Source organism: Colossoma macropomum, unplaced genomic scaffold (genome assembly GCF_904425465.1).
Source record: "Colossoma macropomum unplaced genomic scaffold, Colossoma_macropomum, whole genome shotgun sequence".
NCBI classification, from domain to species: Eukaryota; Metazoa; Chordata; class Actinopteri; order Characiformes; family Serrasalmidae; genus Colossoma; species Colossoma macropomum.
In genome coordinates this window covers 22,895,996-22,913,400 of record NW_023494803.1, presented here as the reverse complement: position 1 = coordinate 22,913,400, position 17,405 = coordinate 22,895,996, and the positions used below count along the sequence as shown (strand labels likewise).

At 39.8% G+C, this 17,405-nt stretch overlaps 1 protein-coding gene across 4 annotated transcripts; it reads right to left on the bottom strand.

Annotated features, from left to right (window-relative positions):
* Positions 1 to 2,899: 2,899 nt before the first annotated feature.
* On the bottom strand, positions 2,900 to 16,198 carry tmem229b (transmembrane protein 229B). 4 transcript variants are annotated; one of them, XM_036593971.1, is made up of 3 exons: positions 15,968 to 16,198; positions 9,832 to 9,903; positions 2,900 to 4,852 (listed from the first exon to the last, which is right to left on the bottom strand). In XM_036593971.1, exons 2-3 carry the CDS (start codon positions 9,890 to 9,892, stop codon positions 4,230 to 4,232), a joined length of 684 nt encoding a protein of 227 aa, XP_036449864.1. In that variant the 5' UTR covers positions 9,893 to 9,903; positions 15,968 to 16,198; the 3' UTR covers positions 2,900 to 4,229. The 4 variants fall into 4 exon arrangements, with proteins under 4 accessions (XP_036449864.1, XP_036449865.1, XP_036449866.1 ...); XM_036593972.1 differs by lacking the exon at positions 15,968 to 16,198 and adding an exon at positions 15,628 to 15,782; XM_036593973.1 differs by lacking the exon at positions 9,832 to 9,903.
* Positions 16,199 to 17,405: the final 1,207 nt, after the last annotated feature.

The following is a 17,405-nucleotide window of genomic DNA, read 5'->3' as shown; positions in this document are numbered from 1 at the left end:
AGAGTGATTAAAAATATTGTGAGGCTATTTAGAAGCACAGGTAAGAAAGTACCTCAAAAGAACGTGAAAGTGAGTGGGAAGTTAGTAATCTTCTCATATGACTCCACTGAGATCCTCCTTTGTTTTGGGCTGCAGTATGGGTGATGGACTTGGGAAGACTTTCTCAGTCAATAGGTGTCAGTGTTATACAACGTTTTAGCTCTACTTTCTGATTCATTCAAGTTCACTAAAAGAGAGGCAGAATCTGAAGATAAAATGGTCTACTAATGATCTACTGATGACGAATACTGAACCACTGTGCATGATGGATAACATTACAAATAATTAAATAAGGATGGTTAAAAAAAGACAAAGCATGTGTATGCAAAGCATATGCTCATATTCTACATTTTTCTTATGTAGTATATTTCCCTGACTATTTCACTTACAGTGTGTGCTTTAATGTACCAACACAGTTGTAATTAATTTTTACCTCACCATTTTCCAGCCTCTTTTCATCCCTTAGAATTACCACTGCAAATGCTGTTTTTGTCACTGTTTCTGTAAGGCTGATATGTAAATGACCTCTGTTCTGACAGGCTGCCCTGTATCATGCCTCAAAAACCAGTCCAGGCTGTAACACTTATTTTAACTTCAGCATGAATGGGTCGGGCAAAAGGGCTGTGGGCTGAATGTGTGTATGTATGTACATGTGAGTGTTTTTTTTTTTACATCACAAAAGCAGTGCATTCAAAACGGGCTGTTCTGCAGCTTAGTTTCCATGTATAGTCTGTATGAACTGGTTTTCCATGATATTCTAAACACGTCAGAATGGTGTTCAGTCTGGGCGCAGGCTGCAGTACCTTTTTGTGGCGGTGGGACGAGGACATCTCGTGGACAAAAGGCGGAATCACACCCTCAGGCTTTTCTTGGGTTTCGCGTAATTGGAGGCCTCGCTGAGCCCTTACTGGAAATGGCAATAGAAAAATGAGTCATTTGTGCGGAGCCTCAGTCTGGCTAATCAGCCCTATGAATCACAAGCCACTTTTCACAGAAAACAGTAACAATTGTACTTGGAAAACAACGTGTGGTAATGTGAGAATCTCCAATATGCTACTCACCTGACTTGTACACCATTGGCCACGAACAAGCGAGGCTTCTTACAACCGTAAAAAAAATAGCCTTTAAAAAATGATAAATCTTGTTAGCGTCTAAATGCACTCCTGAAGCTCTTCGTTTAATAGACGTTGGCTAGTTCATTTGTCATATGTAAAGACAAAGCCCTGCAAAACTCAAATATGACGGCCAATGAGTCGTTTAGTGATAGGCTATGGTAAAATTAGCAAGACTATTTTGACTCTAGCACCAGCTGTATGCTTCGGGCTAATGCTAACAGCATGCCCATAGACCACAGTGGTAGGGTTTGGGTTTTATTTGTCACGGGGGGATATACTTCTCCAGGTCTATATAACTTCTCCAGGTCTTTTCTTCATGAACTCATAACTGTCCCGGACGTAAACATAGACTGAATCCCAAATGGGTCTTTATTGAATACAACGTATAACGTTTGGGAGTAGAAGCCGTATTTCAAAGCCTTGTGATGCACTTCTTTGCTGGGAAACAGCACAGACCAGCAAGCATTCTAGGCCAGTCTAAGCAGGTTATGCTGGTTGACCAGCATACCCGCACCAAAAACACAACAAATGCTGTTTTTGCTGGTGATCAGCATAATAACTTCCATTGCTGGTGACCACCATACTAGCATCCAAAAAAAAACATTTGAGATTCAATCTTAGCTGCTGAGAAATAAAGTCTGCAGTGTTTTCAGTGATTCTACGCCGATTTGGCAGGATTCAGACAGGGACACAGTGCCTCCCAGTTTAAATCCCAGGGGAATTAGATGCATCACCTGCCCTGGAATTATCACTTGACCTCCTGCCGAGGTAAAAGGAAATCGCTGTGACGTCGTCACGCAGTACCATATCATCCACCAGGTGGCAGTAACCAGCACATATATATCATACACCTTTTTTATGTAAAAAAAAATAAATAAATAAACATAATAATAAAGGGTGATTACAGCATAGTTAAATAGTTGAGATGTAAACAAGGTCATGTGAAATGGTTCATTGTGGAGGGATGCACTAACAGCTTACTATACAGTAGTGCTAATATACTACAGGAGTCAAGTATGCAGCAGAAATATAGTCACATTAATTACTATCTGTTTTTATATGTGATGGTCATGGTGAAATAGTGGTAAATCTGACAAAAAGGTTTTCTTTGGGTAAGCTCTTAAATATGGTTCTTTAGTAAAGAAAATGCTTCTATATGGAACCATGACCACTCAAAGAAACCTTTGCATGATTAAAGGCCCATTTACAGCACATTCTATATCAGTCTGAAGAATCCTTTCATGATGCAAAGAACCCTTCAGTTATGCAAAGTTCTTTGAGTGGTCATGATTCTATATAGAGCCATTTTATTTACTAAAAAACGCTTGAAGAACCATCTTTTTTAAGTGTGTATACTGTTTCCCTTACAATGCCTTGCCTCTCTAGCATGCATTTTAATAATATGGCTTAGGCCAAGACCTTATCACCAAACTATAAACAATGTCTTAAACATCAGGCCAATGTTTTTAAGAGTTGTCAGAGGTAGTCTTTCAGGGTGTTAAGCACTTTGAATGTTTGGTTCCTATCACCACTATTGTGAACAATTCTGACTCTAAATTTCTTTAGAATGGAATATTTCACATCAAACCACTTTAAATGACTAATAAAAAAATAAAACAGGGAAATTCCCCTTTAATTAACAAGGGAATTATTGAGGACAGATCCTGGATTCTTAATTAAAAACAGATGCACATGATCATTTATTGGATTTGTATGTGGTGCTAAATAAATATGACCTATCAAACTGGTGCAGTAATGGCTTTATTGAACAGATGAGATACTCAGATTGTAATACAAAATATATCATCAGCCACTTTCAACATAATCAGAAACAGCTGTTCAAAGCTTTGTGACATTATCATCAACCATAATTTACCATGCAGATAGCAAGTCTAATCAATGGACAGAAAAGTGACTTGTTAACAAGGTGTTCTTGACACATGTGCACTTTTCATTCTAGGGCCAAGCCATTTTTCTAAGTATCAGTTCTTTTACTTTGGGGGCCTATGATGTACCAAGTCTGGACCCTTTTAAATCCATACAGAGATATTTTGTGCGGCCGAAGTGAGAACGTAGCACCAGATCACGATTTTCACACCCCTCTAAAACACTCTCTCCAGTGTATTCACAGGATATTTTGATCTATCCCATAATTCCATACTGACAAACAATCAGCAGCAGGCATCATTACTACAGTACAAGTGAAAACAATACAGTATTCCTCTGTGTGTTAGTCCATATGGTTAAATAAAAATACACAATTCTTTTTTACAGAATACATTTCAGATTTGACTCTGTATGAAAAAATCTGGAAGACGCTCTTCATGCATGTTCAAGCACGGGGGGTTTTCTCGTTCGGTATAAAAACAATAGATTCAAGTACAATGCATTGCTTTCGGGCACAGTATACAATATTCTATAAGCCTAGATTATACTTAACTTACTCAGCTATCTTCAGATAAATATTAACAAAAAAAACTTAAAGGTAAGTTTTCCTACTCAGTTATTTGTTTTTGCTACTATACACTGTTGACTTTATTAATATGCTAAAAATCCTTTAAATAACATTTGATATTTTCCGCAAAGGTGTTCCTTTTCTTCATATTTTAAGACAGCATTTTCTTAGTGGAACATATGTTCTTGTGGCGTTGTTGTTTTCTTTCTCTCCCCCAAGTCTGACGTGGATGGACTGGTCTGGGAAGTATTGTGCAGTGATGGGAGGAGGATAAAATCTCAACTTGCCCTAGCATGCTCATCTCATGTATCATCCCTGGTCTAAACAGCTGCTCGGAGATGAGGGGCATGGGGAGTTGCACAATAGCGGAGTGACTGCATACTTCTCTGTGTGAACAGAGAAAGACCGTTAGATTGACAATAAAACCACACACCTCTTCTTGGGTTTGTTTTTTGTCCAACTGGTTCTTCTATGGATCCACAACGTGTCCAAAGGCCTTACTCCCAGGGAATGATGTAGGAGAGAGCTGGACAGATGTGTGGAAACATCTGGGGGTAATAGGGATAGATTCTGGGAAAATACACCTTTCAGATGGAAAAGGGAATGATTGCACCCTTAATTCAGTCCACCTTCACGTAGCCATTGGCGTTGGTGGCCAATCCTCTGGCTCCTCTTCCTCTCCTACCTCCACCTCTTCCACCTCTTCCACCACCATCAGGCTGTCCTCCAGTCCGGCCAGGCTCCGCCCCCTCATCAAAACGTAACCGTAGTGTGTTGCGGATGACCAGGCGCTCCACGATGAAGGATGCGCAGAACCAAGGCACGGCATACTCCGCTGTGATCAGCCCCATGAAGTTGTACTTAAACTCAGAGTAGTCCCAAGGACAGGCATTGAACTGCCGCAGCAGCAGACCTGTGCCAAACTCCCATAGATAGGTCCACAGTGTGTAGATGATGCAGCGCAGCAGTACGTTACAACGGCCCCGCAGGCACAGGTACATGCGCTCTACGATGAGGATGCATGTGCCATAGATGAATAGTGCCCACACGCTGGTCACACCAGGAAACTTCCAGTTACAGTTGACTACGAACTCCCAAGCTGCCGTGAACATCACTTCGCAGAAGTAGCCGTGGATGGCGTACAGGTACCACCGCGACAGGGCCGTCAGAGGCTCGGGGGTCATCGCTGTTGCCATGGTGACCATCCCGGTCACTCTGTTCCAAACAGTGGGGAGGACCCTGACTGGAGGAGGGGAAAATAGTGAGAGAAATTTAAGTAGGCTGCATATGTAGAACCTTGAATGCACTAGCAGAGCAATGTTCAGCTCAAATGAAGGCTTGCAGAGTATACTGACTGCCAAAAGGGTTGTTTTGTAGTGATGAAGCGAGTCCTTCAAACACAACACGAAAACCTCTATAATATGCACAGGGGCTGTACAAGAAGGCTGTTCTGTGGCGGAAAACTGACTCGTCAAGTACGCTATACTCTAAATCCTTTTTACACATTCACACATACACCCACTTAATCACATGTCAGGAGGCCACCAAAGGGCTGTGTCCTTCAAACAACTCAAAACAGAAAGGAGCAAGTACTCCCTTTAGATTGTCAGTCAATGCTAACTCATTTTTAAAAAGACAATTAAGGATTGAACTGTCTCAAGAGAAGTCTGATGAATGACATTAGAGCAGAATGTGGTAACAGGATCGCAGTTCACACTACTAGTTGAGCCTAAAAGCGGAACTGTGCGCTGTGTGCCATTTTTTTTTTGACAACAAGCTGCTTTTGCCTGTAAGCAGACATGCCAGGCCAGACCACTGAGGATTAGCTAATTTCTCTAAAACAAGGAACAAGGGTTTCTTGTAAATAGCCAAGCCAACAGCCTAGGCTAACTGACCCTTAGCTCAGCAAAACAACTTCACCTTCACCCACCTACTCACCCCAGTCCAGCTGTCTGTCTGACCTGAACATTGGGTGGAGGTGTTACATTTGGGCAACATTCAAGGATGAGGAGGAGAGGGCTTGATATTGGAGCAGCCTTAATTAAAGAGGATTTTAAGGCACCCGACTCTTATTGCAGTCTCAAAGTCCCAACTGTCTGTTAGGGTTTGGGAAGTGGAACAGTTCTGTGTAGTGAAGATGGGAAGGACATTGAGGAGCTAAAATATACAACCTCAAACTTGATGGTGTGGACAGTGAACTTCAGAACAATTTTAGTTATTATGCTGAAAGGAATCCACCAAACACACAAATTATAATCAGCTACAGTTCGTTTCCCATGCAGTGCATCTTGTAACACACAGTGTGGAGGAAACAAGTGTTAAGATTTTTTTGTTATTTACTTCTAGTTCACATATCACTTCAAATTTACACAAACAATGTTTTTTGACTTTGTACTTTTAAATATAACAAAAAATGAACTATGTATTTATAAGCATAAACAATAGACCCAATATATATAGACACTATATGCAGTCACTGGAAAAGAGTTGCTGGACAACCTGAAAGCAGCAGGAACAACAGTTACACAAAGAACAATAAGCAATGAATTGCAACACAGTCATCTCTGTTCCACTCCATGCAAAACAACTCTGGTAAAACCTCTGGTAAAAAAAGATGATGCACTGTTATATTCATCTAAAATTTGAGCATTTAGACAAATCAGAGTGCAGTGTACCTTAACATTTACATAATTAAATTTAACTGAAAATTTGAAATGATGGTTTAAGATGAGGATGATGATTATTTTGAATGAAGCGCATTAGCTAGCTATACAATATTATTCAAATGCTACCTTGGATTGAGTAGCGCTGCAGTGGAAAAGAGCAAGTTTTGTTCAATGTCAGAAAACCAATTCTGTACAACTGTTGATTTGCTCCCCATCTGTCTTTCAACATCAGTCTCTCAGTATCTCTGTGACAGCAAGAATCACATTCGAGACTAGATGCATCCTAGAAGCTTACGTGTGGAGCGTGGAGAACTGTTGCTGAATGTCCTCTAAAGCCAGACACAGACTGTGATTTTAGAAATCTTGTTCTGACTCGCACTGTAAGTTTGAATATCTATCCATCATGTGTGGACAAAGTCTGCAATTTATATACTCACACTGCATGAAAGCACTCCATCCATTTACAGACAGATATCTATGTCTAGGAACAATTTCAAATAAAGCTGTTTCATTCAAAATAACACTCCGGATAATGTAGGCTATAATAAAAACTGCAGCTCTTGGAATTTAAATTTTACTCTTTCAAACTGTGATTTCTGTATAAAAACAATTATTCTTTCAGCCCTGGTACCAAGACATATTAGAGTATAATTTAATCTCATCACCCAAGATACCGAATCAGGGTAAAAGATGAAAATCTAACAAGACAACGACCCTAAACATTCAGCCAAAATAACTATATCTAAAAAAGAATGTGAACATGCTCGTATGGCCTAGCCAATCTCCTCACGTTGATTTCAATGAAAATTTAAGGACGTTGAAATTGTGAGTAAATTTGAAGTGGATAAATGTACTGGAACTTCCTAACAAAAACAAGTGTCTGGACTTTTTTCCTCTCACTTTATTCATTAAATAACCCCGTTACTTACCACCCTAAACTAAACCAATGTTCTTTAGCCAGGTGAAATCAAGTATTTCACGAAACACAGACTGTAGCTTATGTCAGATTTGTTTGTACCTTGGCTTCAGGGAGAGTGATATAAGCAAACAAAAAATAGACCTAAATCTGAATAGAATTAGAACATTACTTTTCTTGATATTTAGGGAGATACTAAACAAACTTTAAGTTTTGAACATGTACGGTGCAGTGCACAACCAGAGTATGCAGTTAAACAGATCCAAGAAGAACATGCTTTGGTCACCTTCTCCATAACATTCTTTATCTGTGAATTTTTTACAGCAATTGGACACATTTCTCAAGACCAGCCTTGAAGACCATTTTTGAAAGTAATATTTACCATTGTAAGTGTTTTTTGTTTACCGAATTGTGTGTCACAGAATTCACACCTATATTATTTCAATTGGTGGCTATAATACAACACCATTTTGAAGCATGTAAAGTGAGAGCCAGCCAGACTAAAGTACAGCCTCCACATGGTGGAGTTAGTTTAACACAGTGCTACAACTAGGTCTTCTGAAGTAATTATTTATAATAATTGTTTAGCACAAAACAAAAATGTTGCGCCCTGCTTTCTCCTAAATAATGCTAATAATGTATATTAAATTGGACATTTTAACAATGTTAAAAACTTCCCCAAACGACAAAACAGTTATGCTGCCAAATGACAGCACAATTTACCAAATTACATATGAATTACAAATTACAATTTAAATATACTGCATTATATACACCAATATCATTACTACAGTAAAAACAAAAATGTCCACCAACAGACGAGCAACATAAATGCTTCAACAGCTGTTAAGACCCCCAGATTTAGCACTTTAGTTATAAAAAATAATAATTAAAAAAAGAACATCCAGAATTTACCTTTATAAACGGTTCCTCTGATTACTGTTCTTTTATTCATAGCCTTTATATTTTTGCACAAAAAAAATATAAGATCTCAGATTTTTTCTGTTTTCTGAATAATCCAAAAATACTGCATGCTTTCTTTAACAAAGATGTTATGCATAATTGCATCTTAAAATAAGTTATATACATAATTGCATCTTAAAATTAAAGCTTTATACTGTAAGCACAAAAAAGGGGTCATGACATTGAGCTGTATAAATATTTCCACATACAGAAGAATTAGACTAAATAACATGGTTTTTCAAATTGTGTCCGTAATGTAAATAAGTACTTTAAAAGAGAACAAAAAGGTTAATCCGTTTTTTGATAACATGAGAATGTGTGCAGAAATTGTTTTGCAGAAAGTCACAAACACAGACAAAAATCTGTTTAAAAAAAAGTCTATGAAGTGATGAAGCAATAGTGCGCACACATGGCTTTCTTTTAATAAGAGCTACGTGATGTACGTTTGCCTCTGTGGGTTGTTCTCGTATCCCCTCCCCCTAGCAGTTTGCTCTTCAGTCAGCATTGGTATTGATCTGTACCCAGTTAGACCTCTATTGACCCTCCCAGGAACCCAGGCAGACCAGAGTCAGATACGAATGCTCTCTCAAACACAGCAGCAGCTGCTGAGTAGGCAACACAAACCCAGCTAGCCATGCAGATTCATTATGCATGATAATGCTGGTGCTACCTTCATATCGACTAATAATTCCTGAACAGCAGTCTTGGTTCAATATTGTGATTTAAACAATATTCAGGCTGGGTCTTTATGGACTGGACTATTGCTTGTACCTGCTGCTGTGCTCTCCGTTAAAGTGTAGCATCACTGGTACATGCTTTCTTTTAGACATACTGGCTGATATGTGGTACTCAAATACAAATCTGCCAGCCTCAGCTCAGAGTTTCTGATGACAAGAATGGTAAGCTTTTATAACCTCCTCGTAATGGGTACATTAAAAGGGGGGTAACTGTCATCTATCAAGATACAAGCACCAAAAAAAACCACCCAGTTGATTAATGGATGTATCAGAGCTGCTTTGCATATTTACGGCCAAACATCCAGCAGTTGCACCAGAATGCTAATGTTTCCATATGATTCAATCAAATATTACATTGAAACATCTATATTGAATATGAGAGAAAATCTCTTTTCTAAACATTATTTCCAAACATGGGTGGAACTTCCAACATGGTATCCATCATTAAGATGTAAGACAGGATTTACTAATAAATGCTTTACTGCAGACTTTGTTTAATATCAATTTTGGTGTAACAGCAGGCAGTTAGCATCAACAGACATGTATCACGGTAGTGTGGGATGAGATGCCTGAGCCAAGCGCAGTGCAAGTTTATAAAAAGCTGAATGTTTTCCCTCTATTTTTATAAATCAGACAAGGATTTATCTTACAATTTTCAGCATTTAGCAGACTAAACACTGAAGGACAGAATGAAAAGATTCTTAACAGCACTGAAAAGAAAAAAAATGTAATCCATCAGATGAGCCGAAGTACACATACTCTAGCACGTGAAGAAACTTTACAAAGGACACTGAGCACAGAATTTGGAAAATTAATACAAAAGCTCAGTTCACTTCAAATGTAGGTGCGTTTGAGGTCTGTATCTGGGCAATATTCCCTAATCCTCATTACTACTGCCAGAAAAGCCTCAAGCCTACCATGTGTATTAAGTTTTAGTTACCTTTAGGTTTGAGTAATGCCAATAGCTCTTCGGAATACTCCCAAGAAATATTCTGGATCATGGCAGGACTACCTGTAAAGAATATTAAGCACTTGAAATTCCAAATAAGAGGAGAATTTTGCAGTAAATTTGGAGACAAATCCAGATTTTCTAGAAATACATTTAAAAAATGTACAACAGGGGTGAGCATTTCTTTATGTATTATTATTAACATAATATTGGACAATACGTTTTGTTTTTACCTGATGTTATGCACAACATTATTGTGATAAATTATGCCATTATATGTTTTTCTGAGCATATCATAGGTGTCATCAGTATGTCTTAAAACGCTGAACTGCATGTATCATAAGGGCAGATTGAGACCAATCACAGAGAACCTTTAACTACATGAACTATTAACAAGGTCTTGAGATTTTAGCCCATTATTTCATTAACTTCCTGTTTTTATTTACCTTCCTGTTCCTTCTTATATAGCTTATTTTTGCAAACACTGAATGCAAATTACTGCATGCATGGCTTTTTATAGCCTTTTGTAACTTATTTTAACTACTTTTAGACTTATTTCGGAACTAAGGGGTGGAGCCCAAACCCTGAAAAACAGCCCAAGATCATTATCACTCCTCCACCAAAATTTACTGTTGGCACTTTGCATTCCAGTATATAACGTTCTTCTGGCATCTGCCAAACCCAGAAAAATTCAATCACGTTTCTACTGTTCCAGAGTCTTTTGGCGGTGTGCTTTATACCCCTCCAGCCAACGCTTGGCACTGTGCACAATGATCTTAGGCTTGTGAGCAGCTGCTCAGCCATGGAAATTAATTTCATGAAGCTCTTGACACAGAGTTCTTGGGTTTACGTTGCTTCCAGAGGCAGTTTTGAACTCTGTAGCAAGTAGCGCAAAGGAAGATGATTTTTACATGCTTCATGCTTCAGCATTCGGCGACACTGCTCTGAGTTTTTGTGGTCTACTGCTTTGTGGCTGAGCTGTTGTTGCTCCTAGACCCTTCCCTTTCACTATAAAAGCACTTAAAGTTGACCAGGGCAGATCTAACAGTGCAGAAATTTCACAAACTGACTTGTGGCAAAAGGAGAAATCCTATATAATATGGCCTACAATTGCATTTTGTTTCCTGCCTAGTCAGGATAGCTAGAATCAGTGTTAACCAGAAGTGAAAGAGAAAGGAGTTATAATATGACCGTTTCCCAACTGACCCAACTGTCATTTAAACTACCTTTTCTCCTAGGAGAGCCACAGACAGCCCACAGACAGACAAGTGCATAGAATGCCACTTGTTCAAAGCATGTGTGATAAAATCCTTTGTATGAGGGCCACCAGTCAAAAGCCCATTTCTGCAAGAGAAACTATATAAATGCCCTCTTCACTACTTTGTAACTTTGAAATTATTGACTACGATGCATCTTTGCTCCCTCTATTTCTGGAGGTGGCTGATGGGATCTCTGGGTCCTTGCCATGAGGTCACTCCACTCTGCACAAAATTAATGGCAGTGGATCAATAGCGGAGACAGCTCAGTTACATCACTGCAGCATCTTAGCTCTCAAGCCCAAAGATCCTTCATCCTTATCATCAGGTATGATCATCACTGATAGGCCTCTAGAGTAGAGAATCAGGACCTGGGGCTCTTGTTTCTAATGGAAGAGGAAGTAGTACCTTTTCTCACATGCATATCAGCATTTCATGTCATATCAGCATTTGAAAGGGAAACTCCCTTGTTTTCCACTCCCGTTCCATTTGACTGGACTGATGTCCTTGTTCAGTTATAAAAACTTATTTAAATGCATCCAACCTGCTTTTCATGCTTCAATTAGTTCTTGTATTGAAATCCTCAGCATGATCTCAAAGGGAATTTCTGCCAAATTTTAAAGATTTCTGCACAAATAATGGTTGTATGATGTAAACAGAGTTAGGTTTAAATGTTTAATGTGAAAGGCTCAGTTTAAGAGTAACTTATCATGGTTGAAATGTTCCCCTACAAAATGGCACAACCTTCAAATTAAAAAGAAAACTGCTTCAGAAACGTTAGTTCACGCCTTCATCACGTCCAGGTTAGATTACTGTAACGCTCTGCTTTCTGGCTGTTCCAGCCAAAACCTTAACAAGCTTCAGTTAGTCCAGAACGCTGCAGCCAGAGTTCTCACCAAAACCAGGAAATTTGACCACATTAGCCCAATTTTGTGTACCTTACATTGGTTGCCAGTTAAATTCCGCATTGAGTACAAAATTCTTCTACTGACATATAAAGCTCTGAATGGCCTTGCTCCTCAGTACCTCAGTGACCTTATTTCCTATTATCAACCGACACGCCCACTTAGATCACAAGGTGCGGGCTCATTATTAGTACCCAGAATAAATAAAGTTACGTCAGGGGGAAGAGCCTTTTCATACAAAGCCCCCCAGCTTTGGAATAGCCTACCAGTCTGTGTTCGGGACTCAGACACAGCCTCTATCTTTAAGTCTAGGCTAAAAACTTACCTGTTTAATCGAGCTTTTGGTTAATTTGTTTTTCTAACTATGTCCCTCTCATCCCCCCTCCCCTCTCAACCTCACTGCTGGTCTTTAGTTAAATTTAGGCCATGATATGCCTTCAAGAAGGGGGGATGCAACAATTATTTATTATCACCCACCCCTAATTCTTCAGTGATACGAAGCTGAAGTCAGCTATTCACCAGCTTCTTGTTCGAATTTTCCCATTCCACTTTAAATGGCGCAGCATTTCTTATGCCTGATGCGCCAGAATGTAACTACTGCACCATTTAAGATGTAACAGGAAATTTAGCTAGCTAGCTACTGAGTCATCACCATACTACTAGTGATGTTTTAAGCTTGTTATGAAGAAAAGGATCATAATACATTAAAATGACATTAAACTAAGATAATACAATGGTTACTGTAATTTTTAAGAGATAATACTCACATTTGTGGGTTTCTTTGGTTGCTTATACAGCCATCTTGACGGTTTTTCTTTTTTCTCATAACACTCTGGAGTGTGCTTCTCAAAAAACCCGTTCAGAGGGCCAAGTAGCCCTAACACTTTGCCTTACCCCTCTATCTTAAGAAAACCCTACCCCTAGGCAGAATGCACACAACGGAAGGGTAGGGCTAAGTGGTAGGGGCGAAGAGGTGGAATAGGATTGGGCCCTAAATACACTGAAAATAAAACTCAAGGGGGTCAGCCAACCCTCTCTACAAGATGAGTCTCAGCCTCAGGTCAGTTTCTTACACTGACCGAGACCCAGAAAATGCCCTAAGCCCTCAGACTGCATAACATATAGAGATTAGGACCTTCCAAGGCTTAAAAAGACAAGGTTTAACAATGTGGCTATAGTAAAGTTTATAGTGAACATACTCTTGAAAACTTAATCTTATCTTAAATCTTATACAGCTGGTCTTGTAGAACAGCATGAGATGCTTGGTTGCTGTAAGACTGTCAAAAAGTTAAAAGTATTGTATGTTACATTTAGAGCTACTTTATAAGAGGACTCTGACAAAAAGGAGGCTATTTGTGGGGTTTTTCAAGAGGCAGGAAGGGATCATGGCACTTAAGGCCTCTACAGCAATCTCACTTCCACCCTCGCATTGTGTAGTCATCCACCAGCCCTGTGACTGTGGTTGTGCCAAAATGTGTGGGTAAGACTTCAATAAAAGCACCTTTTTTTTTCTTTTGACTGAAAGAGCTTTATTTCCACCTCATGACCTAAGGACACAGGGCCTCTTAAAAAGCAGAACTGTAAACTAGATTATAGTTTAGCTTTGGGTCAATAATTTTTAGTTGAATATTATTGATGCACCTGATGTAACTACTTCTGTTCACACAGTAAAAAGGTAATTCAAAGAGGTCAAACAACCTTTTTTACAAGACACTCTTCAGCTCCTTGCACTGAGCATGCTCTAAGCCTTCCAGACTGCATAACATATGGGGATTAGGACCCTCTGAAGCTTAAAAAAGGCAAGGGTTAGCAATGTGGCTGTAATGAGCCACGTAATAAACAAAGCAGCATGAAATTTCAGCTTCAGGAGAATCCTCGCAAAGTGTCATTGCACTGTAATGATCTCGGCCTACTGTGTGACCACTACACAGTTTGCTAAGACAGTTTCACTACTGGCCAATTTTCCTGACACAGATTAAAGCCAATCCTCACACTAAATTACAGAGTTAGTGGAGACTCTCCACTGTCCATTTTTGGCCAAGGACTATGTAGTGCTGGGCAATATACCTTATAGCATGATACAGATATTTCATAAAATAGCTGTATATGACACTAAACCAAGCTGTCCCTGTTACCAGTCTGTTTGCTTTTAGTTTTTCCATTTGAGCACTTCACTCATGGTATCATTTACTGGGTGCTTCAGTATGGCTTCATTAACTTTGTTAATGCAAATCTAAATATCATCTGATACTGTGATACCATGACATATGAAGAAAGTATTAGAGATGCACTGATATAGGAATCTTGGGCTGGTGCTCATGTCTGATATTTTTTTTATGTGTATATCCGCCATTGTCGATATGTAAACGTTTATAAAATCTTGAAATTTAGTTTAGCCTTTAGTGTACCTTCCTAGCATCACAGAGAAACATTACACTTATTTGTAGAGGGTTACTAATGCGTGACAAATCAATAAATATAATAAATCATCAAATATCTGTTTTAAAGCATCGGTCAGTCTAGGCATCTGTGCCTTTCCAATATATTTTTATGTATATATCTGCCTATAATGATATGATTTCAGTATGACTGTGCATCCCTAGAAAAGTAGAAAAGACTAAGATACTGAATTTCATCAGTGCCATCCTGCACTAGGAGCAGTGTTATCTGTGGGCTGGAAAAGTGACCATAAATGGTTCAGAATATCACTTATGGCCCGTCAAAGAACTGAAATGTAGATATTTAGATCTGTACTGGTAACATGACCTGCAATGCAGTGGAACTTTCTCCACTCGCGCCAAATCCCCCGTTTTAATCAACTGTGCTCTGAGGATCAGTGTGTCTTTGATCTGGTTCTCTAGTGATCTCGTTGGCGTAGGGGACTTCAGTTCAGAGCACAAGGGCGAATTGTAGACTTAAACACACACACACACACGCAAAAGATCCTCGTTCGACCTCTTCACCATCACGAAATCCCCGTTTGCCTTTGGCTCCTTTTGTATCCGCGGCTCTCTTCGTGTGAAGAATCTAAAACATTTAAACTGACCGTTTTTTTTTCCTCAGATACGTTTACATGCCTGAAAGCCGATTTCGCTCCAAATGCGGAAGCCTCAAAGCACCCATCCTTCATACTAATGTCAACACGGGCTCCATCCGTCTCATCTCCGTGATATAAACGTGAATTTGCTCTGGTTTAAGGTTCTCCACCGCAGTCGTGACGGCGCAGGCCCTTAACCGTTCCCGTCGAAGCTGAAGTAAACGCTCATTCCTGTTCTTAGCTTATTCTTATTCCAGTTTTCCGTTCCACCTTAACTGGTACAGCAGCGGCGTTCTGGCTTCTGTACGGGCGCCAGAATGTAACCGCAGCACCATTTAAGGTGGAATGGAAAATTCGAATAGGAAGCGACTTCAGCCTCGTCCGTTCCGCAGCGACACTCACTGCACCGGCTCTCTGCCTCTCTCAGCCGGCACCACAGTCAGCCGCTACCATCACCTCTCCACATCCACAGCCCTCAGCAGAGCTCGGGACGCAGCTCAGGCTCTCACATCCACGATAAACGCCGAAGCTCCGTTTAAACAGCACGAACTCAATTCGTTAATTATAACGCGCGTGCAGTTTAGCTTACCCTAAAATCTCGATGACTCCAGAGCCGCTACACCGCTGTTCTGGTACCAAACTGGTGATTTGTAGCCTAAACATGGCCCGTGGAGAGCAATTTATGAGCTGGACTGACAAGGAAAGTGATGTCAGGCCAACAAAAAATGAAAGAAGCCGGAGGGCAAAACACCTGAGCCCAACACGGCTCTCTAAACGACTGAAGAGAAATGCTCTGTGATGGAAACGAGGCTACAAAAGCGACATTCTGAGGCTGTTGTAATGCTGGTTTGACAAGCTAGCAGAAATGTAGGTGAAAGCCTGGCATTCACCCTAAGACAGCCTACAGAGACATCCTGAAAGTGGCTTACCGTGTGTTTACTCTTCGGGTGTAGAGCGGCTGGGATCAGGCCTTTGGAAATGCATTGTAATGTGTGGACGGAGAAGCTACATAACAGGAAAATCGTCGTGCCGGTCCCCTCTCAGTCCGCATTTCCCCCGGCTAACCTCTCTCCACTGGTAACTGACACATTTTACTTTACTGCAGCAGTAACAGCACATGCTCAGAGGCGAGCTTGAGCATCCAGCACCCAGCTCCAGCAGCCGGAGTTAACCGCTTCATTGCTGGTTTTTTTTTTTTCGGTCGTGTCCTACAAGCAAGACTCGACTTGAGAGGGAATGCCAGGGAATCAAAAGAAAGAAAAAAAAGACAAAAGTGATATGTTAAATTGCCACTGCCCTTGACTTAATGTTATGTGATATTGCCTAGAATGTGTAATATATATTTAAATTCCATCAATATTTAAGAATTACTGGCCTTGGATATACGAGACCCACCCGCCAAATCCCACTTGAGGTCTCTTTTTTTCCACAAACACTGCATAAAAGCCCACAGCAAAACTGCCTGTTAGTCTGGGTGAAAATCTGAATAAGATGCGAAGGACCTCAGGACCTGGGTTGTAAATCGCTCATGTTCAGCAGGCTGAAGATTCTCCACAAGGGGGCCTATTAGCACTCAAAGGGCTTTTGGTGCTTTGCATCAATGACACCGTGTCCTCTTGTTTATTAATCCATTAATGCCCATATCTTAAATTCAAAATTATCTTTGGTTCAAACTGAGGCTAAAAAGTGATTTATCCAAATGTGACTGTGAATAAATGTAATATGTAATACATTAAATCAAACATGGGTTTTTTTAACGGGGTACTGTAAGATAATCTAAGGTATAACTATACAATTTTGAATGGACAATCACTTTCAACCTAACAGAACAAGCTCTGTGACAGTTTTCCTAATCATTATGAATTTAGTTGTTAGACATGAATTGGTTAATAAGGAAGTCCCTCTCGCTCAGATGATATTATGATGCTAACACTATAATGCTAGATGTTGTAAACCTCCTGCAGTGTTTACTTAATGAAGTCCTACATGTTTTCTGTGATCAGGGTTAACTGTGCATGCCCTCTGTGAACTGTTTGATTTTGAGGAGAGCCGTGAGTGCAGCTGGCAGTTGTTTGATTTTATTTGACTTCTTTCTTACAAAGCACTGGCTAGCTGGTCACAGTCTTCCAGATTTGACCTGCAAATATCTAACACCAAGGGACATCTTTCTCATGATCATTATTTGAATGTACACCTACAAAAAGCCTGACTGTCATTCTGATTAAAAACATGAGGCATTTAGTGAACGTGATTAAGATGATGGGAGGATTTCTATTGCCACATGCTCTCTAAAGGTATCAATATTTAATAAGCCAACTGTGGCATAAACTCAAGCATATCACGTATCACTGCAAGGTTTTCAGTGAC